Source organism: Bos javanicus, chromosome 3 (assembly GCF_032452875.1).
Source record: "Bos javanicus breed banteng chromosome 3, ARS-OSU_banteng_1.0, whole genome shotgun sequence".
NCBI classification, from domain to species: Eukaryota; Metazoa; Chordata; class Mammalia; order Artiodactyla; family Bovidae; genus Bos; species Bos javanicus.
The window spans coordinates 25361775-25386804 of NC_083870.1; the positions used below are offsets into that span (position 1 = coordinate 25361775).

Here is a 25030-nt window from a genome sequence, read left to right on the forward strand (position 1 = left end):
CCTGCAGACCTAGTCGTGGAGTGTAAGAACTCCAGGCAGTGAAACTTGAGGGTGGGTAGAGGAGAAGCTAGTCATGGCCGGAAGGCTGTTGTCTTCTGGGGGCAGTCTTCTGGGGGCACAAAAGCGAAACTATATTCATCTTCAGAGTCAGCCTCAAGCATTTCAGGCTTTCAGGTGAAAGATAGTAGTCACCTCCCACCCTAAATTCTCAGTTGTCACACCTATTACTTATTGGTTGAAATTATATCATCAGTTGCTAGTCCCTTTCATTCTATAAGTAAAGGATAAAACCTTATAATACAGCTTACGCACTGGCATAGTAAAATCCATTCAGAGTGAGTTACTAAGTTAAATCTTTTCTGTTTTAGTGGCAGGAGTGATTTAGACAGCAAAAAGGCACTCTGTATCTTTCTAAATTATGCCCCAGGCAAGTCCCGTTTATCCTCACCTGTTCAAGGGCGTATTTCTTAAATGAGCGGAAAAAAATATCTTAGCCTGGAAGTCATAAATTTCCATTACCTTTCACTGGGTAATATCTGAGTGTACCATTATATTTAATAATGCATATGAGTATTCCTACATTAATCAACTTTGCCAAGGATGGTGCCATAAGAATATCTTTTCTTTCAGTTTTAAGGGTAAAATCAAAGGGACAAAGTGGTGGGATGATTAAACAAACATTATTTTATTTATTGAAGTATAGCCGATTTACAATATTGTATTAGTTTCAGGTGTACAGCAAAGTGATTCAGTTATACATGTATATATAAATTATTTTCTAGTATAGGTCATAATAAGATGTTAACTATATTTCCCTGTGCTTATACAATAAATCCTTGTTGTCTTAAATAATCATAATTTTAAATGAAATAGTAATTTTTCCACTTTTTATTGCAGCACAGACATGTCCTGACCAAAACAGAAGCCTCGAGTTACACGTGGCTATTTACATTTTAGTTTTAAATAAAATTAAAAATTCAGTTCCTCAGTCACACTAGCAATATTCAAGTGCTCAATAACAGCCAGTGGCTGGTGGCTCCTCTGTTGTACAGCACGGATAAAGAACATTTCCACAATCACAGACCTGTCAGCATGAATATAGACAAAAGTTGGAGAATATCCAGTTAGCAGGGCCCATGTGGGAGCATATCCTTTCAGTCAGTTGTGGAAACAAGAATGCTGCTAACTTTTCAGATGTCAATTTGGAAGTATCAATAAATATTTAAAATATACATGAGCTTAATAGAAAAAAAAAACCTGAAATTACCAAAATGTCCATCAGTTGGGAACTGATTAAGTAAATGACCAAACACCCATACAATAGAGGTTTATGCCAATAATTTAAAAATGCATATGCAAACAATATATGTCAGCCTAGAAAGCTGTCCTGGCTACCTGTGGATGTAAAAACACAAACCACCTGACAATATTAAAGTGTGATACTATTTGTATTAAAATATAAAAAGATGTATGTCTATATTTGCATAGGAAATTATTTTAAGACAAGAATTGGTCAATGGAATGGAGGAGATTGGGGAAGCATGTTTTTCCCACTGTATGTCCTTCTGGTACTGTTTGGACTTTGTACCATGATAAGGAAGTGTTATACTCAGTCATGTATTAAAGAAATGAGAGAAACAAGAGAATGTGATACCAAATGAATGAATGAATGAAAAAACAAATGGACAAATAAAATTAGCATGTTAAAGACGTATTTGCTCAGCCCTGGGCTAGTCTGGAGTGAGTCAGGTTTATGGATTCTGTTCCTATTTGCTGAGGTCTTTACATCTCCAAACCAACCCTAAATCACTGATGCAGGAATAATGGGTTAAATGTGAAATCATGCCTTAAGCATTTTTACAGCTACTCTAACAAATACCATGGACACTCAAAGAAGACCCTGAAACCAAGAGATTTTTAGGAGAAAGGGTGACTATTTGGAACTCTTGCAGGGAAAGTCTTCCCTCACCTTATGCCTCTCTCATCACCCCTCCCTTCTCTGCCAACATAAGCACCTTTCCCTCTTCCCCACCACCTCCTTCCCATGGCTTGCTCCAGGCAGGAGAAATGCAGATCCAAAGTCTTAACCTTCCTTAGAACTCACCTGGATTGAACATGCAGCAAGTTAAGCTACAATGCAAGCTGTTCTATAAGCACTCCAGGGAAGCCAGGCAGCAGATCTATAGACCCCACAGAAGTCCTATCTATCTATCTATCTCTCTATCATCTATACACACACACACACACACACACACACACACACACACATATATATATATATATACACACACACACATACATTTGCACACATGCATATATTCAGTTCCCCTGGGAACCTTTGGAGCAGTTCTAAGTGTTGTCCAGACTGATGCCGTGCTTACTACTAATGTGGGGAGGATCCTCAGAACGGGATGAAGAGCGGGGGAGAGGGCTGTAGGTGGGCCTGATCCCCAGGAAAGCAAAGAATTTGGCTCATTTGGTGTGTTTTTGTTGGATCAGATCATTAGACAGTAAATATGACATAAATCTTAGAGGCAGGCCAGTGATATACAGTGAAATGCTTTTATTTCTTAGTGTGCTCAGAATCACAAACTTCCTAGAAGACAAAGGGCATCTACCTTCAAAATCAGACCTTCACACAGTAAAACACAGATGTGTCTTCCTGCCTCAGCTGCACTCTTTGAAGCTAAATTTCCTCCACTAGACTTTTCCAGAACTGAGCACCTCGGGTACGTTGACCTGGACATCCCTCACAGCCCTGGCAGGCCCCGTGGCCTGGCCTGAGTAGGTCTAGGAGACACACACAGGCCTTGTCTGGCAGCAGTTTTTCTCTATTTAACAAGTCTCACTTGCCCGTAAGACTCATTATTTTAAGTTTCTGACTCATGTCAGGATCATTTGTTTGGTATTTTGACTTGATGAGTACCCAGGTTTCAACCCACTGAGGACTTTTTCTGCCTAGTTCTGGAAACGGGATTTTGTCTAATTACACCATAGCTCTGATCAGCTCACTGTGCCCTTTTTCTCTTATATCCCTCATCCTCCCAAGACCGACAGCCCTTGCCATCTTACCTCCCCAACACACACACACACACAGACGTACAGAAATACACACACACAGATACACAGATATATATACAGAGAGACACACAGATACACACACACACACACACACATTGACTAAATACTGGACAAGTGTTAGTCATTCAGTTTTGTCTGACTCTTTGCTACCCCGTGGTCTGTACACAGAATTCTGCAGGCAAGAATGCTAGAGTGGGTTGCCATTCCATTCTCCAGGGAATCTTCCCAACCCAGGGGTTGAACTGAGGTCTCCTGAATTGCAGGCAGATTCTTCACCATCTGAGCTACCAGGGAAGCCCAGATACTAGACAAGAAATGCTTAAAATTCTGAAAGGTTGACATTTTGATTACTACTTCAGTTACTACAAGTGAGGCAAGAAAGGGAAGCTTTTCTCAAACGTTACTCGAGAAACTGCACCACCTTTTAAAATCTACACATATTTTTTTCTTCCTTCAAAGATGTACCCTTCAGACAAAGATTTCTGAGGATTGGTTTTTCATCTAAGATCCAGTTTCTGGTGGGTGGAAGTGTGAACTGTGGGGTGTGAGAAGAAAGATTTTTCAGTAGAAATTCATTTATAAATAATTTTCTGTTTCTACCTCTCCAGGGGATGACTCACATACCGTAAACATTTTCAGTCTAAGATTTTTTTCAGAAGAGACTTTTAGTTACTTTAATTACCCCCAGGAGTCATATGATCATTCCCTTTGGGGGAAGCACAGAAAGACAGTGGCACGTGTGGGAGTCACATCTCTTCCAGAAAGGACAAGCTTGCTGGTTGCTCATGAGGCCACGTGCACTGCTGTGTCCTTCTCCAGGAGTGTGGGCGTCAGCATTGAGTCTCCCTCCGACTGGGCCTGTTCAGGGAGGAGAACGCCTCCTTGGGATTCGCCCTGCCACTGCTCTGATGGGCTCTGTGTCCGTGAGAACCTGGGTGCCCTGCAGCTCCTCATCTCCCCATTTCACAGGAGGATATCATTCTTATTTTAAGGCTTTGCCAGCTTTTTGTTTTAAATCCAGCTCTCTACAGACAGTTTTTTGATGAACCAGAAATAACATTTATGGCCTGAAAAATACCTTTCTCTTGGGAAGTTTTGTTGTGCTTTGAGTACATTTTAACACCGTGAGGTAACATTCATAGGGACATGGGGATAAAAAGCAATTCCAGAGACATCCCATCCATCACCGTGACGCCAGGCAGGCTTCACCCACACCACCCCAGACGTAGGTAAATATCCTGTTTTCACAGATCATCAGGAAAAGAGACCCAGGCCAGTGTTGACTTCCCTTCAACACTGTCATTATATTTGTATCACAGGGAAACACCCCATGCTAGACTGCTCTGAGCCTTACAAACTCAGAGTTGTATATTTTGAACCAGATGTCACAAAGAAGCCTGATTGTCTGCACAGTGTTTAGCTGGTATTATTGAAACACACCATTTCAAACCAGATACACCTACCCTTGAGACTGGAACCAATCGGACTGCTTTCATTTTATATGTAACTAACTGTCCAACCCCTCAGGATTCCCTTGTCTCTCGAGTCTGGTCATCATTAAATGGTGAGGTTCTGCAGGTGTACCCTTATGTTTTCCAGCTCCCAGAAATCACAGCCATCATGTCCCTTTCCCTAAATCGTGTTAGCAGGAGCAGAACTGCCATAAAAAGCAAAGAGCTCTGTTTCACGGAGAGTGTTTGCTTAGACACACGCAAAGCTTTCTGACATTTGGTCTGTTCCGTTGGTTTTTGGAAACAGCAGCTTTAAAGGAGTTCTTCCCCTGGCTTTCCCCTCCTGCGATGCAAGGCAGGAAACCCCGACGTGGTCTCCAGGCGGTCCAGTTACATTTTGGCTTATGATAATCCACAGGGCCATCTGCAGTTAGAAGCTAAATAGCCGTCTCCCTTCCTTTCAGCTATTTCCCTTGGCAAAGTGAAAAGTCCTTAGGAACCAGATCGGTCAGGAAAGCCCTGACCAAGGACTGGTATGAACCTCAGACAAGACGCAGCCTGATGAGATGCAGTGTGCGCGGTCATTGTCTGAGACGGGAGGCTCTGAAATTGACACCATATGCGCCCTGAGGAGTAATTGCTCCAAGGGGGGAGAAAAGCAACATGTCAGAACATTTTAGTAACACCTAATTCATCCCGAGGTTATAAATAAATCTGATACTTGCTTAAAAACAAAAGTCGAGAAACACTTTGACTAGATTACTTTTGTGACAGTGCTTCCGGCCGCGGTGAACTTTATTAGGGAGACAACATGAAGAAAGAGAAACACGTAACAACTTTTTATGGTATATTTTACATGATTTTATTTTTTTTGCAGTAAATAAAGTGGTTATAGGGCTCCAAGGAAAAGGGCCCAGATGTTAGAGTTGTGTGAAATTTAGGGGAAACAAGCTGTAAAAAGCATAGTTATAAAACAGGCTGTCAGTGCCACACATCTGGACAATACAGCTGTATGTTCCTAGTGGCTGTCGTCACCCAAAGAAAACTCAATAACCTTATTTCACCCCAATTAGGCTGCATACCAACAGGATCAACATTAAATTGCAAGGGAGTGGGGGTAGGGGAGCAACATTCGCATGGCGCCTCTGTGTCAAACAGCTTTTATCTTTCATTTGACTTTGGTCACCAAGAAATAAAAGACTGCTAACATAGCCATTTCCATTATTATAAAACCCTACTTAATTTATAGCGTCCTAATAAGTCAAGGTTTGACAGTTTGGGCTATTGGCTGTGCCAAACAATAGACTTTCTGTAGCATGAAACTGACCCGTCGGTCATCCTGACACCGAGCCCCGCCTGTCTTTCCTCCACCCCTCTTTGGGAGTCTGAGTCAAGCATCATCATGGGAAGCCCTTATTGGAAAAAGTTCATTTTCAGACAACCCAATATATTTCGGGTAGAGGGTAAATGCCTCGCTTTATGGCATTGGGGCATTTTTCCCTAATTTTTTTGGCCAGCATTGAGGCACCTTTGCAGTAAGACAAATATTACGAAATTCAGAATACCATTTTGTCTTTTCATCACTGACAGACATGCCAAAGGTTATAAAATGCCACTTTCCTAATAATTGTGTTTCTTCATAGGTGTTAACGGCAGCAAAAGCAATTATGGACAGCGGAGAGAAATTAACCTTACCACTGATAGGGAAACTCTTGAAATTTCAGCTTCTTCAGATTAAGTTAAAAGACCAGCAGCGCCGGGAAAGCGAGAAGAAGGTACTTGGAGGGCAGTGGTGGGTTTTCTAAACCAGCAAGAGTGACTGAGCTGCAGCCAGGTTCTCTGGGGCACTTCCTCTCTCCGTAAGCCTGCCACGAAGTGTTACCTAGCACATTTAACCGTCACCTCAACTTTCCAGGGGAAAGTCTGTCCAAAGAGCTAGTGGAGGAATTACATTTTCTCAAAGACAAACCCATTAAAAGTAAGTTCCCCCGAAATGTGACAATATTCCAGGGCATGTGGCTGAGGTCGTTTTTATGGTAGTCTGTTTGTACGCTAGGAACAAATTAGGGAACCAGAGGACAGACACGGAGTCAGGAGAATATAAAAAGGTGAGAAACCCCCGCAAAGTCAGGGTCTAACTATTTTAAATATTTTACGTGATATTCAATAGAGTACTTATTAAAATAATAGGCTACAACTGTACCTTCCTAATAATCTAAATATTTCAGCAGCAAACTATCACTTCTACTCACATATTATGTACCTGATTATTTCTTCACATATAGATTTTTCATTTGCATATGAAGTCAATCTGTGTGTTTTCCAAAAATTTGTGTTTTTCATCTGAAAAAAAAAAATTTTAAAGTCCTTTTGGCAAAGTGATGCCAGTTGCAAACCCATTTGCTATTTAACCCTTTGTCAAAATGAGAAATGTTTTTCTTATTTTCCAAATTATGCTGAAATATTTTTGGAAAGTCAAATGCTTCTGTTTGCACATGTGTAATAAGTATGTGTGCATTTGTTTGTATGAAATGCATTTATAAGTAAATTGTTTCTTTATGCCTCTAAATGGGAGCGGCAAAACGAAGTCATGGAAGAAAAAAAGAGAAAAGTGAACACATTCCAATAATACCTACTTCCTCTTTGTAAGACCACCCACCTCCCCAAATTTGGCTTTCCTATTTGCACTGAACTCTTGATGGGATAATCACAGAAAAAAAAAATAATAATACCACCTTATATTTATAATAAAGGGCTTTATGCTTTTCAAAGAGATTCCTATTTAGCCTCTTACTAGGGTGATATATATTGTTCCCAGGAAAATTCTACTTATATGGACACAGTTGATGGTACAGTTTTCCATCTATATGAAGCTCTTTCTATCGGGTACAGGAGATTTGTACCTCAAGCAATACTCAGGGAACTCAGGGATGTTAAGACTTGGCAGAATAAAAATTGGAAAATTTGAAACTAGTATAGAAACAGCTTTTCTTGCCTTTTTAAAATTCCAGTGTCACATGGGAATCTGAATTATAAAAAGTAGACTCTGAGTCCTCCGAAAATTCTTACACCTTCTGTTAGCTTTGTGCTTTCCCACAGCACCTACAAATGTAAGTTACTTGCTGAGTGTTGATTTACTTATTTACTACCTGTTTTGAGTCAGTAGTTGTGATAGAAGTAGGTTTTAGATTTCAGTCAACAAATTTTAAGTAACAATAAATGGGATATCCTGGAAGCTGAGGAAGTTTTTACAGCTAACAGTATAAAATTATTTCTGCACTGTTATTTCTTTGAAACGTGAACAAAATAATAATGCAGTTATAAAATTCTTAAGATACAGAAATAATCTTTTTGTTGAAAATTTAAGAGTCTTAAGGAATTTTAGATTTATAAAAATAAGAAAGTAATAGATGCATAAAAGAACTCTTTGAGCAATTAAGAGACAACAATTACATAATCTAATCGGTATCTTCATTAGATTGGATTCCCAAAACATCAACCCCAAAATCTCTGAGTTGAAAACACACAAGCCAGTGCTAAATAAATGGATGAAAACTGAAAGGAAGGGAGTACTCTCCAGAAAAGTTATCTCAGTGAAGGCAAGACTAAGGGAGTTGTTGGAGGGGTGATATAATCTATGTTCATTTCAACAATGCTGCCCAGCAGGTCACTTAAAACAATTGAGGTTAATGCTTGTCAGCCAGGGAATTGAGCAGATAGCAAAATAAGTATAAAGCATGAAAACTGATGCTACGTTGTGGATTAGAAAATGAAAAAAAGAAAAGAGGACTTTATCCAGTTTCTTCTTTCTGAACCCCTGGTGAGATTCTGAGATTCCTGCAAGGAGTGACTCTCTCCTTAGCTTTTTAACATCAACATGATATATAGTTTCTTTCTCTCAAATACTAGCTGTATGTTTACACTTGTACAACCCAGAGTGTTTTGTTTCTTCTTTGTTGAATCTTTGGAATTGCATTTTTTAAAACAAATGCTTGACAATTATTCATAGCAGTAGTTATAGAAAATACTAGGGAGACTATGTGGACAAAAAAAAGTAATATAATTAGGTCCCTGTCCTTTTTCTCCAATGGAAAAAAATGTATGTACAGTACATATTTGATTCTGTTTTAACCATCTATGCTTAATAATATAGTTCCAATAGCCAGATACAGTAAAAATATCATTATTTTAGATTCCACTAATTTTAATCATTTATAATACTTCAGACTATGCTTACCATTGCATTTTCTTTGTCTATGAAGAAAGTATGCTGGATAATTAATATTATAAAAAATAATACAAGGAAGATATTTCTTGAAGAACAGTTTAGAACCCTTTAGCATGTGAATCTCTAGGAGACAAATTCCTGCCTCTAATTGTAGTAAGTTGAATATATTTTGAAACTTTTATCTGTTTGGAAACATCTTGTTGGTTATTTCCAAACATACATATCATGAAGAAAATATACTTTATTTCTAGAAATGTATTTTAACATTTCAGAACTTCTGAATATGATTCTTTCATATAATTAATCCCAAATTAGATTTTATTTTATCTTAAAATCTGAATAGGAGAATGTTTTGCTTGAAATTGAATTTTCCTTGCACATATCATTATCTGAACATTTATTGTGCATTTTTAGTTATATCATTATCAATTTGTTGTTAATTGTTAATTTAACAAACATTTATGGAAACAAGCATTTAGAGAAACAATCTACTGGGACATATATTTTCATAAGGTTCATTATAATTTTAAAATAATTGATTGGTTTCTATTCTGAACCAGGTTTTAATTTAGTCATTATCTGAATATTACAATATTATTCACATTTTTACTTCTTTTTAATTACAACTTTTAGGTTATATATTAATTATAAACATTTTAAAAGCCAAAACACTTCGTTGTGAATCAAAATATTTAAAATATATTGAGAATTCAGCTAAAAGAAAACATTTAATCATGGAAAAAATTTAAATGACTATAAAACAAACAAAAAAATTAACTAATTTAAATAATCAGCCAAACTAAATGTAGTCTGTACATCTGAGCTGAGTTCAGAACCTTTGGATAGGTTTTGGGGAAAGATTCAAATATATTCTAACTGTGCTTTTCAGTTGTGAATTCAAATAACCAGTCCATATTTTCTTAGATATTTTTTGGCATATCTTTTATATAAAAGCAGAGCAGTTCTTTCTCTTTCTGACTTATCTACTTAATACAAGTTGCCTTATTTTTTGATGTCCTAGAACTGAAGAGAAGGAAGACATGCAGTTAGGAATATGGTCGGCTGGTATTGGTAAACTTTTCTTAAAATAACTCCAAATTAAAAGCACCTAAATTTGATAAGATATCATGATGAAGCCCCAACAGCCCAGAACCTACTCCAAAGGACTGACAAGGAGAAATTAGGATAACTTTCATTGACGTTTTCCAGCTTACTCCAGTTAAAACCCCGAAACACTGGAAACCAGCCAATGTAATGCCATTTTGTATGTGTGTTTTGTTTTAAAAGAAAGGCCATAGGGACATACCAGGAAATTACAGGCTGGTTAGTTTTGATTCAGTTGTGGTTAAAATCTTCAGAAACTATTTTAAGAAATCAAACAGAGAAAGAGCAGAAACTCAGTTTAGAGGGACCCGTGTGGTTTCCGGAAAGGAATAACTTGCCTCACTAACTGCGTGGAATTCTTTGAGGCTGGATAATCGAAATGAGGATACTACCAACAGAACTGTTGGATCTGAAGAGCTACAAAATTCAGTGATTCAGGGTAAATCATTGGCGGTTTATCTGTAAACTAGAGCAGCGCTTTCCTAATTGGGATGCTATTAATTAATGAAACCTTTTACGGACTTTGGGGAAAATGTAAAGAAATATACATATTTAAAATAGAACAGTATTTTGAAATACAAATAGCTACTGTTACAGGAGCTAATAACAGTAATTAGCTACTATTATTGTCTGCTTGGCACTATACTTAAGCTGTTTACATTCATTACATCACTTAATCCTTTAAATGACTCTGTGAGGTACAGAGTATTATTCTCAATTTGCAGATGGCAAAACTGAGGGTGTGAAAAGTTAAGTAAATTTCCAGTGGCTGAATGGAGATGGATCTGGGATTTAAATCCAGAACTGTCAGAGTCTAAGATCACGTTCTTAACGACTGTACAAACCCCTTCTGTGTCTCAATAATTATGCAAAATAGAACTTTTGGCTGGCAATCAGTAAAGAACTTCCCAGAAATGCCTCATTATAGGAACGAATGACTACTCAGTGGGATCTACCAACTTGCTAATTACACTGCATACAAGTGGTAAAAAAATCCCACCTGCCAATGCAGAAGACATAAGAAACACAGATTCGATCTCTGGGTCGGGAAGATCCCCTGGCGCAACAACCCACTCCAGTATTCTTGCCTGGAGAATCCCATGGACAGAGTAGCCTGGCAAACTACTACGGTCCATAGGCTCGCATAGAGTCGGACACAACTGAAGCGACTTAGCACGCATGCACAACATTCTGAGGTTAAGTGGGGGAACTGCTCAAAGAAACCGCCTATTCCCAAGGGAATCCTGACTTCTTATCCAATATCACCACCCACCCAGCCACCCTGCCCAGAAATGAGCTTGTCTCTGGGGGAATCTCTTAGAACTAGATTTACTGGGATTCCTCCAAACGTCCTCAGCCCTTCTCTCTTCCCTTCTGGATGTAGGATAGCATTGGCCGAATCACAAAGGATCCTGCAGGAGACAGACATCAGATAGACATCAGACCTAGACCTACCCACCACCACCACCACCACCACCACACAGACATGGCTATGTCCTGATTCTGTGGGTGAAGAATTGCACCCTGAAGATGGCACTATGGCACCCCAGGACTTTGTGCAATCTCTAGATTGTATCATTTGGTCAAGTGAACGCCGGACACTTGTAGGCTTACCTTTCCTACACCTCAGCAGTTCTCTAGGAAAGCAAGGTCCTGACTCAATCCCATGCATTGTCTTTTCTGTTTGGCAGGCATACAGGGAGGGCAAAGAAATAGAAAGTATAGAAAAGGAATAACAAAATGTTCATAACGCCACAACCCTATTACAACTAATGTTAACATTTTGGTATATTTGCTTTGTTTCTTTCTATGGATGTGTTTCTTTACACAGCTGTAATATTTTAAAAGTTTTTAATCCAGTTTTATTTCAGTTAAAATATACCATAATTTTTTCTCATTACCACAGCATCCACACCTACCATTGTTATTGGCTAGGTGACATCCTATTGACTACCATACTTAAAATTCCTTTATTGTTCATCATCTCCATTATTTCTGTATTCTTTCATAATAAACAATGTCATAATGAACAATCTTATCTTGTAAAATTCTTCATATTTTGAATAATTTCCTTAGTATAGGTTCATATGTGTATTAGTTGCTTGGTTGTGTCCAACTCTTTGTGACCCAATGAACTATAGCCTGCCAGACTCCTCTGTCCATGGGATTTCCCAGGCAATAATACTGGAGTGGGTGGCCATTTGCTTCTCCAGGGGATCCTCCCAACCCAGGGATCGAACTCAGATCTCCTGCATTGCAGGCAGATTCTTTACCATCTGAGCTATCAGGGCAGCCTTAGCCTAGGTTTATAGATATGGATTAATTGAGCCACCAAATGTTCCCACAACCTTGTGTCTCCAGAGTAGGTTCTAGAACCATTTAGTCCCAAGTTCTCCATTAAAAGAAATCATAAATAATGCCCTGTTTAAATGAACTTTGTGTTCACTTTTTAAAGATGGAGGAGTTTCATGAAAACAAATCTCTTTAATATTGTTTAATCTGTTTCTTTCAAACTTATTTGACACCGTACATTTCTTTCAGTCCGTCTTGTTCTCTCATCATCTGTGGTCAATAGATTGTTTACGAGATGCGTAGAATGATGTTTTGAAAGAGAATTGAGTAGCACTCTGAAGATAAATCCTGCTTCTCAGAAGTCACGTGATAATGGAGTGACTTAGTCACTTAACTTCTATGACATCTTTTCTTATCAATATCCTTAATAATATTACCTTGAGAATCTTATGATAGAACATATATTGAACACAAATTATACACAAATATGTAGATGTAAGAGTAAGATGAAGTATTCCCAGGTGGCACGAGTGGTAAAGAACCCGCCTGCCAATGCTGGAGACCTAAGAGACGTGGGTTTGATCCCTGGGTCGGGAAGATCTGCTGGAGGACGGCATGGCAGCCCACTCCAGTATTCTTCCCTGGAGAATCCCATGGACAGAGGAGCCTGGTGGGCTACAGTCCACAGGGTCGCAAGAAGTCGGACACGACTAAAGCAATGTAGCACGCACACACAAGATGAAGTATAGATATTTATCAGTCCCACTGACTTTTACCATTTCCCTCCCTTCTACTGTGAAAAACAACAGAATGAATACCCAGAAAAGTATTTGAATTTTGGTATTAAGAAATCATTTAGAAATAAAATATAGTCTAAAATACTTTTGAAGTGTCAAATAACTAGTCTGCCCAATTCCAAAGAGGGAGAATTTTGTATTTTAACCTTTAAAAAGTGAGAATAACAAGATTAAGGATTCTAAGTGGGTGTCATTTAATACTCAGCTGAGTATGTGAAACCCAAAGACTCTTTTTTTGGTTATTGCTAGGACAAGAGCCCCGCATCTGCTACATAGCTTAACTGGTAAGAGACCTCTGTGCCTGTCCAAGATCTTCTCACCATAGGAGGCATCCAGATGCCTTTTGGAACCACTGCATTTTAAAGAAAATGTACTCTGTAACAAACCTGATTCCCCCTTCATATGCAGGGGAGCCTGTGTTCCCCTCACATTGTAGAAAGAAGGGCTATTGAATACACCCCCCTCCTGAATTTTTTGTCTTAAATTGGCAAGGGTTTCCTCTGAGTTTTTCAAGTTGTAAGGAGATGACCATAGAATGGGAACATGCATGTCATGTTATTCAGAAGCAAGAAAGCCAGAAGAGGTTGGTGCAAACAAGTTTTAGCTTATGATTTAGGAGTGGGCTCAGCAAACCTGGTTTACTTCTCCCCACTCCTGCCCTCAGATCCAAAGATATAAACCCATAGCGGGGAGGGGCTTATTCAGAATGAAAAAAAGAAAGGGAAAGGGAAAGGGAAGGTATAGATAGGAGGTGATTTTCCTGTGATTACGGCTTGGTGGAAGAGGATGAACTTTTTGACCAAAGTAGATTCCTAGGGGGCAAGTAGTTAATCATTGTTCAGAAAAAGGGACAAAGGGACTGCCATGGTTCAGCTCGGGTGTGGAAGGAAGGAGATACAGACAGGACACAGGAGAGGAGCAATTAGACCATCACTAGAGTCAGCCAAGGGGAGCAGTGGGGACTGAGTAGGGCAAACAACATGTTCAGAAATGTACTGAGGATTTCTCTGCCTGCCTCTGACACCTCAGAAAGACCCAGGTGTTTTCACTTGCTTCTGTTCTTTACCAATTAGTGTCTGCACACCAGAAAAGCATGTACAGAGTTACTATGAGAAATATTTTACATAGCAATACTGTTTGATATTTTATCAATTAAAGGTACATCATTGTTAAATGGAAAATGCAGAGCTTGTGTAGAGGTGACAGTAATGATTACATTAAAATGACGCCAAAACATAATTTGAAAAAAGGCATTAATAGCTTCTTTACCCATCTTCTCTGGATGGTGGAACTGTGAATTTTTTTGGTAACTCCTCAATTTTTTCCTAATTTTTCAATTATGATTATTTTCATAATTTAAAAATGTTACATAAGGAAGTAAATCAGGAAGAATTTTTTTGTGAAAGGAGGGAGATCAGTATTGGTCATTTCAGTGTTAATGGAAATAAGTTTAAAAGATGCTTGTCTCCAGGGTATCAAGTTTGGCCTTCCTAAGGGAATGCATTCCCTGGTGGCTCAGATGGTAAAGAATCTACCTGTAATGCAGGAGACTTGGGTTCAATCCCTGGGTCGGGAAGATGCCTTGGAGAAGGAAATGGCTACCCACTCCATATTCTTGCCTGGGAAATCCCATGGGCAGAGGAATCTGGCAGGCTACAGTCCATTTGGTTGCAGAAGAGTTGGACACAACTTGGTGACTAAACAACAACAATGGTCTTATTGAGACACAAATGACCACCACACTCAGAAAGTGATTTTGGAATGATGGAATATTAATGCATGTATAAAGGTCAATGAAAGAAATGAAGGTGAACTTCAGAATAATTTAACCCAAAGCAGTTTCTTCTGTTCTGAAGATCACCCTGCGATTTTGTTTGAAATGATGGTTTTAGAAGTTTCTGGAAGATTTTGTTGGCCAACTTGGGACTCTTCTGTGATGAGCCTAGCTGTCCACCTCAGAGCTGCACAGGAGTTTTTCACTCTAGTGGACTCACCATGATCAGAGGCATGGTTAGGAGAGCGTGCACAAGTTTTACCAACGCCTCTGAGTTAATTGGACTCTGTGCCACTGATCTGGGCTCTGGTTCCTTTTTAAATGAGCCTTCTCAAAATTTCTAATAAACTCTCCACACTGGCGGAGAGTGAGCTTTCTTCCCCACTTTCTGAGATGACTCATTATCTTCTGTAGTGAAACCTCCTACCTCATACCTGCCCGTCCTGAGTTGATAACTTTGCCTCGTCCTTCGCTTTAAAACATTGAAACATTCCCTCAACACATCAAGACCCCTCTCTTCCTTGTACCCACACCCAGCCACCCATCCCAGCTTTGCTCCTTTTATTAAACTAAGAAATTGCCTTTCTTCCTATCAAAGTCCAATTATTGACACGTTCTCTTGATCTTACCCCACCTTGCTTCCTCAAGGAGTCTCCCCAGTGACTTCAATGTCTCCCTGTCTGCTGGAGCATTCCATCAGCCTGCAAACACAACATCTCCTGATTTTACATATGTACATATTAATATATACACACATCACTTTATATTATACTCCTCTCCTGCTCACTCATCCATTGAACAATCTCAGAGCTCCAGTTTCCCTTCACAAGCTAACTTATTTTTTAAGGGTTTTCCCTTTTTATTCTTCTTTTTTTAATACATTTAGATTAGTATGCTTTACTTTTTTATTGGAGTATAGTTGATTTACAATGCTGTGTTAACATCTGCTATATAGCAAATTGATTCAGTTTTACATATATATGCATTTTAAGATATTCTTTTCCATTATGACTTATTATAAGATATTGAATAGAGTTCTCTGTGCTATACAGTAGGACCTTGTTATTTATGCATTCTGTGTATACTAGTTTACATCTGCTAACCCCAACCTCCTGCTCAATCCCCACCCCAGGCCCCTCCCCCTTGGCAATCACAAGTCAATCCTCTATGTCTGTGAGTCTGCTTCTGTTTCATGGATAGGTTCATTTGTGTCATATTTCAGATTCCACATATAAGTAATATATAGTATTTGGCTTGTCTATTTGATTTTCTTCACTTAGTATGATAATCCCTAGGTACTTCCATGTTGCTACAATGGCATAGCTTTGTTCTTGTATATGGCTGACTAGTATTCCATCGTGTGTATGTATATATGTGTATATGTATATATCATATCTTCTTTATCCATTCGTCTGTTGATGGACATTTAGATTGTGTCCGTGTCTTGGCTACTGTGAATAGTGCTCACAAGGAAAGGCCTTGAGACAGTGGTCCACACAAGTGGTCACCCCACTATTCCTGCCTCCCTATTCATTGCCTCCGCCCTCCACCAAGGCTGCTCCCATGACGTCACCTGTAACCACCCATACTTTTCAGTTCCTTGGTTCTCTAGCTGCACACTCTGTACTTTTTCCCACTTTTTAAGTCATTTCTATCTTTTGCCAACATCTCCTCCTATACCTGACTGATAAGTATTGGAGTTTCCAGCATGACCCCAGCTTCACTCCTCATATTTCTTGAGAACTCTTTCCCCAAGAGTCTTATCTCTTCCCATGCCGTTAACTACTATCTCTATGTTACCCACACCCGAACTTGTAACTCCAGTCAAATCTTTTTTCTTCTGGGAAGAGTACAATTGCAGTCAACTGTTTCCTTGTCATCTCAGGAGCATCTCAGATTTAACAAGATCATTCTGAATAGTCTGCCCACCTTAACTAAAAGCAATTTCCCATCCCAACACCTGTCTCTGTGAGTGGCACCATCAACCACCCTGTTACTCAGATTAAATCCTAGGCGTTATCTTTGTTGTTGCCTCCGCCTTCACTCCTCATCTCTAATCTTTCACCCTGTAATTTCAACTTTCACAACAGATCTTAAATCGTCCTCTTTTCTCCACTCTGCCAACACCTTAATCTGAATTACCATTAAGTGTTATCTGGACTATTTCTAGAATTTACTTACTGATCTCCTGCGTTCCTATGTGGCAACTTCACAGTAAGCCTCCATTTAAAACCATTATGGTCTTTACCATTGCATTTTTAATAGGACGTAAATATGTGAATCCCCTACTCCAAAACCCTGGATGACCTGACCTATGACTTGCTTCCCCCTCCTTATTCTGGCTACTCTCTCCCTTGCCCACTCTCCTCCTGCTATACTCACTTCTTTTCAAGCCTTTGAGCACATTCATGTCCTTTATGACTTAGGGCCTTTGCATACACAGTTCATCTTTTCCCCACTTCTCACCTGGATGACTCCTCATCCTTCAGGTCCTCACTCAAATGCCATTTCCTCAAAGGCCTTCCAGCACTAGCTTCTAGAGAGTGGTGAACTGTGTGTCTATTACTATATCAGGTTTTATCCTTCATAAAATGCATGAACATCTCTCTGTTCATGTGCTTTTTTTCCCCTCTTTCTTCCCCAGGAGAGTGGAAACTCAAGGGAACAGAGCCCAGCCATATTTTATGGAACACCTTATATATGGGCTTCTCTGGTGGCTCAGACGGTAAAGCGTCTGCCTGCAATGCCGGAGACCTGGGTTCGATTCCGGGGTTGGGAAGATCCCCTGGAGAAGGAAATGGCAATCCACTCCAGCACTCTTGCCTGGAAAATCCCATGGACAGAGGAACCTGATAGGCTACAGTCCATGGGGTCGCAAAGAGTCGGACACGACTGAGCGACTTCACTTTCACTTTCACTTTCTTTATATCTGGTGCAGAGGGAAATGCAGAGGCTTTTCGTATCTCTGTACTTTCCCTTGTGCTTTCCTTGCTGCCTTACCCAAGGCTATTAGTGACATCTCCAGCCTCCGCTGATGTTTCCCTGTGCCGAGGAGCAGGTGTGGGGAGGTTGAGTTTCCCACCACTAGCACAACTGGTTCCAAATAGGGAAAGGAGTACGTCAAGCCTGTATGTTGTCACCTTGCTTATTTAACTTATATGCAGAGTACATTATAAGAAATGCTGGGCTGGATGAAGAACAAGCTGGAATTAAGATTGCCGGGAGAAGTACCAATAACCTCAGATATGCAGATGCCACCACACTTACGGCAGAAAGTGAACAAGAACTAAAGTGCCTCTTGATGAAAGTGAAAGAGGAGAGTGAAAAAGTTGGCTTAAAGCTCAACATTCAGAAAACTAAGATCATGGCATCTGGTTCCATCACTTCATGGCAAATAGATGGGGAAACAGTGGAAACAGTGACAGACTTTATTTTCTCAGGCTCCAAAATCACTGCAGATGGTGACTGCAGCCATGAAATTACAAGATGCTTGCTCCTTGGAAGAAAAGTTATGACCAACCTAGACAGCATATTCAAAAGCAAAGACATTACTTTGCCAACAAAGGTCCATCTAGTCAAGGCTATGGTTTTTCCAGTAGTCATGTATGGATATGAGAGCTGGACTATAAAGAAAGCTAAGCTCAGAAGAATTGATGCTTTTGAACTGTGGTGTTGGAGAAGACTCTTGAGAGTCCTTTGGACTGCAAGGAGATCCAACCAGTCCATCCTAAAGGAAATCAGTCCTGAATATTCATTGGAAGGACTGATCCTGAAGCTGAAATTCCCATACTTTGGCCACCTAATGCAAACAACTGACTCATTTGAAAAGACCCTGATGCTGGGAATGATTAAATGCAGGAGGAGAAGGGGACAATAGAGTATGAGATAGTTGGATGGCATCACTGACTCAATGGACGTGAGTTTGAATAAACTCTGGGAGTTTGTGATGGACAGGGAGGCCTGGCGTGCTGCAGTCATGGAGTTGCAAAGAGTCAGACACGACTGAGTGACTTAACTGAACTGAACTGAACTGAGCAGCACAAGTGCTAGGCATGTGTGGAGAGTCCATGGGCATCGCTGACACAGCCTCCGGGTGCTAAAGCTAAACCAGGTTCTCTGGAACCATCAACATCCAGAAGCCGTGTGGAGGAGGCAGACACTCCTTTCCCCTCCTGTGCCAAGATTTGTTAGCTGGATGCCAAAACAATATATCTTCTACTTTCTTATCTCTACTGTCTTAGAACAGAGTTCTTCAAATTTGCTTCTAAGAACCCAGGAAAACACAGAGCCCCCACTGTTGCTACAGTGGTTTGTTTAGTTATGTTTGTGTGCTATTTTGTTGAACATGGGGAAAGTGAATAACATAAACATATTCTGGGTCTTCTGTATTATCCAATACTACCACATCATTTCAATGAACTCAGTCTATTTGTATTTATAATACATGAATGAAAATTGTAATTACATTATGAAATAATGTACAGAGGTTTTGGCAATTGTTTGGAAAGAAAAAATGGTTTTAAAAAAAAATTAGGTCTTTAGTTGGTATGTGACAATCTCAGCATGCCCCAGAGCAGTGTATAATGAATTAGCATTGCCAACCGAAGTGTTGTGTTGATCTCTTTGAACATATCAGATAGCAGCCATTGATCCCATCTACATATTTTTTAAGCAGCACTGTGGAAGCGACTTAGCAGCAGCAGCAGCATACCAAAAATAGTTTGTTTTGCTAAGTTCCCAAAAGAATCCTTTAACAGTTAAAAGTTGTTGACACACTACTTAAACCAGGAAAAACTATCATAAAAATTTTTTTTATTTAAAATTTTTGTTTTGTTAGCAACCCCACATGTCTGTAAGACAAAAAGAGACCCCCAGCTTAGGCAACATGATAAACCTAAGTCCCTGCCATCACAATGTATTCAAGAGCCACCACCAACAACCTCAGTTGGCTGTTTATTAGGTCAAGCTTGGCTCCTTTAAAACGAATTCCCTTCAAGAGGGATGTGTGTATGACAGTCTTTTAGCATCCACCCTTTTTGGTGAATTGATGTACCTTCTCACAGCTTAGACTCAACCTGAAATCTCCACTCTCCTGGCCTGAAGAATGAATAAATGAGTAAAGCAGTGATTGCATGAGATAAAGCATTAATTTACCTGATAGTAGAAAATCCATTGTCTGCTCACTATATGGTTTAATGAAAAGTATTCTGTCCTTCCAGGTCATAGAAGACAGATTTAAGATAGAAAAGGATAAAGTGAAAGCAAAATCTCCCAAGGAGAAGAAGTCCCCATCTGCCAAGGTTGCCAAAGGAAAGGGAAAGGACCAGCCAGAGGCAAACATCCCCGTGAAAAAGACCACCCAGTTAGTGAGGAGGGGGGAAGAGGATGACACCAAACAATACATTGGTCAGTGAGATGCTGCTTTCGCTGCTCGCCCTATGACCTGTGAACTTGAGAAATCATTCCAATCACTATGCTTAATCTTCCCCAGGCTTTCCCCTTTTTGAAAACCATAAATCCCATGCTCCCCATGACACCTTGGTAGAAAAATATTTCTACTTGCAATTCATTTATGTTTTCAGCCAATATTTCTTTAGCATGTGTCTTGCTATAGGCATATTTTCACAGTGCAAATAAAAGATGAAGTCACAAGCTTATTGTGCTACCAAGCAGTTTAGTGTCTGTTTGGGAACATTTTGAGAAAGTCAGAGACACTTGTAAGGCAAAGCAAAAGTAATTATTGTCACAAATGAAATACAATACCAATAAAATCAGACCAGTTAATTTGTGACTCATGTAGAGCATGTAGCTTCCCGACCTCAACTTCTCCCACTATCTGTTTGTCCTAGATAGAGCAATGAGAATTTTCTTTCATTTAGATTGTCTACATAAAAACTATTCAACTTAGACAGCTATGAGTTATTGCTCCTTTCCCGTGAATCTGAATGGAGCTACTGTTGTTATGCACATTGTATTTAAATAAGATGGCAGGTCTTCTCATTCTTTGCCAATTTGACTCCCATAATCTCTGCTCTAAACCTACTTACTTAGGAGCAATTATATTATGGATTTCATGGGCAATATCAATACTGATTTGTTTTAGTAACTGAAGAAAAATCACTACTTGAAGATCAAAAGTTTGTGCATCCGTTGCTGTATTTTTAAGTTGATCTTAGTGAACCATTGTGAGATGTAATGTTTTCATGTACCATCTAGTATTGATACCAAAGTATGACAATTTTTCTCACCCCTCAGAATCTAACATTCTAATATAAATTCATGTTCTAACACTAATAGAACAATGTAGCCAGGATTAAATCAAGGAGAAAAATTTTAGGAATGTGCACAATGTATATTTTAAAATTGAATGCAATAAATAATATTGTTGCTACATAACCCATACTCTGCATCCACACCTATTGACATAAACACACAGAATGCTTTGGTAGGGAGTATGTTCATATTCAATATTCCCCTCTCCTGTAAACACCTCTACTTATAAAATATCACGAAGCTTCAGCTACTCGTAATTCAGGAGTAAAGCCAGATGTTGCTCAAGAGATTAGAACCAAGAAAAATTACAACCTAGACTTTTTTTTTTCCCCCACGAAAATCCAAACACATTTTCCATGACGACAGGCCCTCTGTATGTTTGCCTTTCTATTATGCCTTTGTCTCATTTGCAACAGTGATTTAATATTTTGTAAAATGGCCACAGCCTTCTTACTGGAAGGGCAATAATGAAAACCAGTCAACAGGACTGCATTCCAGCCAACCCCACTGCTCTTGGCAAGCCCCGGGGATGATAAACGCATGCATAATGTATGGAGCCATTGAACTGGCTGCGTGCAACCTGTTCTCTTTTAAAATGATGGCTGCTCTTTTCTATGGTATTTTTTGAACAGACGATGAGCCAGATGACGGTGCCCAGCATTACTTTATAGTTGTGGGCTTCAACAATCCTCAGCTATTAGCGATCATGACGGAGCTTGGCATTCCCATAAGCAGCGTGATTAAAATATCTTCAGAGAATTATGAACCTCTGCAGACACACCTGGCAGCAGTTAGCCAACAGCAGGAAAGTTTTCTTCAGCCAGAAGGTATGCAGTCTGCTAAGCAACTTACCGAATCCTTGAATATTACCCACTGTCCTTAAAGAACAAATACAACTTTCTGTCCAAAACATAGTCCTATGATACATACATTATTAAATCCTTTTGAGACTGATTTGCTGTTTATGCTGCTTGCACTAGCCAGGTGTTGTAAATTTTGCAAATTCAAATCATACCCTGTGTTTCTATCCCTGTTCAGCCACAGAGAACATAGAGTTGGTTATCCAACTCCATTTCTCAGGAATTTTGATATATAACTTTTACCCAAAGCATGTGCTGGATGGATCAACTGTAAAGAATCTCTTCTGCCAGCAGCCACAGTCACCAAATGGCCCTGGGGGGTGGTCATCACTTTGGATTCTTGCTTGGCTTTGCTACTGGTGTATTGCGACAAATCAGAAGGGGCGTGTATATTCCGGGCCTTGGACCAGGAAGCTATAGGATGAAGTTCTTCCTACACTGCTCTTCAGCTATTCTGAGCCTCAGGGTCTTCCTCTAAAGGAATTGAACCAGACGCCCTCTATGGGAAGGGAACAAAACTCTACTGTGTGGGTACTAGAATTAGGATTCAGCATAAGCTTCTGTGACCTGGAAGTTCATGCTCTTTTTGCCATATGCTATTTCACTTTTATGTTATTTATTAGTAATATTTTTTGCACAGGACTTTGTAACTTACACAGCCACATCCCAATTTCTATAACACGACATTTAAAAATTTGCCATTCCAGGTTAGAAATAGCTAACCCTGATAATAATAGCTACCGTTTATTGGGCATAGGCCTCGGAACTTGGCTTAATGCTGAAGGCTTTAAGTGTGTTGATTCATGTAGTTTCCATGACAACTCTCAGAAGTATGTTTTATTATTTCCATTTTACAGGAAACGACTTTCAGTCTAGGGGCAGCTATTAAGTAAAAGAGTCAGAATTCAAATCCAGCTACTCCTGTCTCAAAGGCTAGTTGTAACGTTAAATATTTATTATTGAAGCCAATGAGAAAATGCTGACTCCTCTGCCCATGGAATTCTCCAGGCAAGAATACTGCAGTGGTTAGCCATTCCCTTCTTCAGGAGATCTTCCCTACCCAGGGATCAAATCCAGGTCTCCTGCATTACAGGTAGATTCTTTACCATCTGAGCCACCAGAGAAACCCATAAGTTTCAGAGTCTTTCTATTAAAAAATATTTAATATATAAAAATAAAATCACAGAAAGAGAAACTTTAGAATAATGAGATCTTAGTAGTAGGACCTATTTAGTTATAGATGGAAAAAAAAAAAAAAACATGTCAGACAAATTTTCAAGTGTAACTTTATGGAAAACTGCCATTATTTTACAGTCAGAGTACAAATGCCCGGAGAAGCTAGTAGCCATTTCAATGTGGCCTAAAGTTAACTGAAGCAGAAATCATGGACCCAGTGTGTTTTTAGCCACATAGGAAGGAGAACTGGATCACCTGCAGTTATGCATCAAACAAATGCTAAAATGGTCGAAAAGTGGTTTGGCAGGAAAACTTCTCCTCTACAGATACAGTGTAGGAGTGCTAGAAATATTGGCCATAGTTAGCTCCCAACATGTGTGACCTTATTATTATCTTTCTAGGCTTCAACTATAAAATAAAGGGGTGGGGAAAGCTCATATTTAATAACAATTTCAGCAGTAAAATCCTCTTATGTTTAATTATATAGTCCAGGTCCAAACACTTCTCAAAATTTATTTGTATTTTCTGGTGCTGTACAGACACTGGGCAATGTATATGACTCACCACAAGCACTGCACGTGGGGTGAAATTCAGCACTCTCATTTTGCAGTATAAACATGTTGCTCTTATTAGAAATAGAAGCTGAAAAACTGAAGAAAGAGAATGGCATAAAAGAACTTGAAATCTTCTGGAAGTACTTGGAGCCAATCCTGAATAACCAGAAACCAGAAACAAATCTCTTTGATGTCGCTCAGCTTGAATACACGGTCAAGGCTGACAAGTTTCCTTCTGACTGGTCAGACAGCGAGATGTTGGTTAGTACATGCATTAGTGAGACTGACTAGTTTGAACATGTGACACTGTGCTTCCATTTGCCCCATCTGTTCATTCCACAGATATTTATTGATCACTGTTTATAGAGACGGTTTTGTGCTAGGCTGGTTTATCTTCAAGACAATGGGCACATTGAATGTCTGATAATGGCTATAGCCTGATACTTCGGCTTTTAGTGTATGAATTAATGTCAAAGGAATAAGATGTAGATGAAGATAAAGCATGGTAATTATTTTATTTGGTGATGTGTGGGTTTGCTTCATACCTTAAGGCTCTAGGCAGCAGAGTCTTAATATATATAAATTATGAAAATACTAAATTTTACAGTTTGTTGAATTATATTGTCTTTCTTTTTTATGTATTAGTTCAAGACATTGTTCTTCTAGGTCTTTGCTTTTATTGCCAAAATTGTATTTTTAATTTATTTGCCTGACAAGGTTTATCTTAATAGAATGACTTGACCCCCAGCCAACAATTAGCAGGCATTTCCTGAGTGTATTTGTTGGCCCCCTGCTATTGAGGTACTTGCAGAAAGGCAAGACCAAAATCATGAAACAGAGAAGCAGTGTTCAAGATGCCACACATGTGCGTGCTCTGTTGTATGAAACACTCTGTTTCTTACTAATTCAGAAAAAGAAGAATTAGGATGCTCTGAAAAGTAACGAAATCTATCTATATGAGGGTGTTTTAAAAAAGAATGTTGAACAACTACTTATCACAGATGTTGGGGAAGATATCCATATCCAGGCATTCCTGTTATTGAAAAAGAGACCTCTCAGGTCTCTTTCTGGCTGACCACATGTCCCAACAAACAGGGAACCAGGAGTGTTGAAGCCCTTACAGGGTAATATGTGTCAGTATTGAAAGGACTTGAACTGAAAGCAGAGTCCCGGAGAAGGACCACATCAAGTGTGTCCTGAAGGAAGCTGGGAGAAACAGGATGGAAGGGGAGGATGAGTGTCTGTGGACAGTGACTGTGGGTAGCTCCCAAACAAACAAAATGCAAACCTGACCATCTAAGAGGCAAAGAATGACATCAAATCCTGGAGTTTCTGAGCCAAAGGGTAGGCTGCTCATGACCATGGGTTGCCACATGGGCAGTTCGCACTATGAGAATCGCTGATTCTGTTACCTTGAGATGGATGTGCACTGGCTGAATT

General features: G+C 39.4%; 1 protein-coding gene across 6 annotated transcripts in view; it reads left to right on the forward strand.

The window, feature by feature from the left end:
• The window catches only part of SPAG17 (sperm associated antigen 17), a 252618-nt gene that overhangs the window by 55468 nt on the left and 172120 nt on the right, over positions 1–25030 (forward strand). For 5 of the 6 annotated variants that reach the window (XR_009734982.1, XM_061409692.1, XM_061409687.1 and 2 more), the window contains exons 4-7: positions 6176–6307; positions 19947–20133; positions 21633–21827; positions 23670–23851. Coding sequence is in view for 5 of the 6 variants with exons in the window: in XM_061409692.1 (XP_061265676.1) it covers positions 6176–6307; positions 19947–20133; positions 21633–21827; positions 23670–23851 (696 nt within the window). In the remaining variant the exon portion in view is untranslated. The remainder of the gene's footprint in view (positions 1–6175; positions 6308–19946; positions 20134–21632; positions 21828–23669; positions 23852–25030) is intronic. The other variant, XM_061409672.1, reaches the window with a different exon arrangement.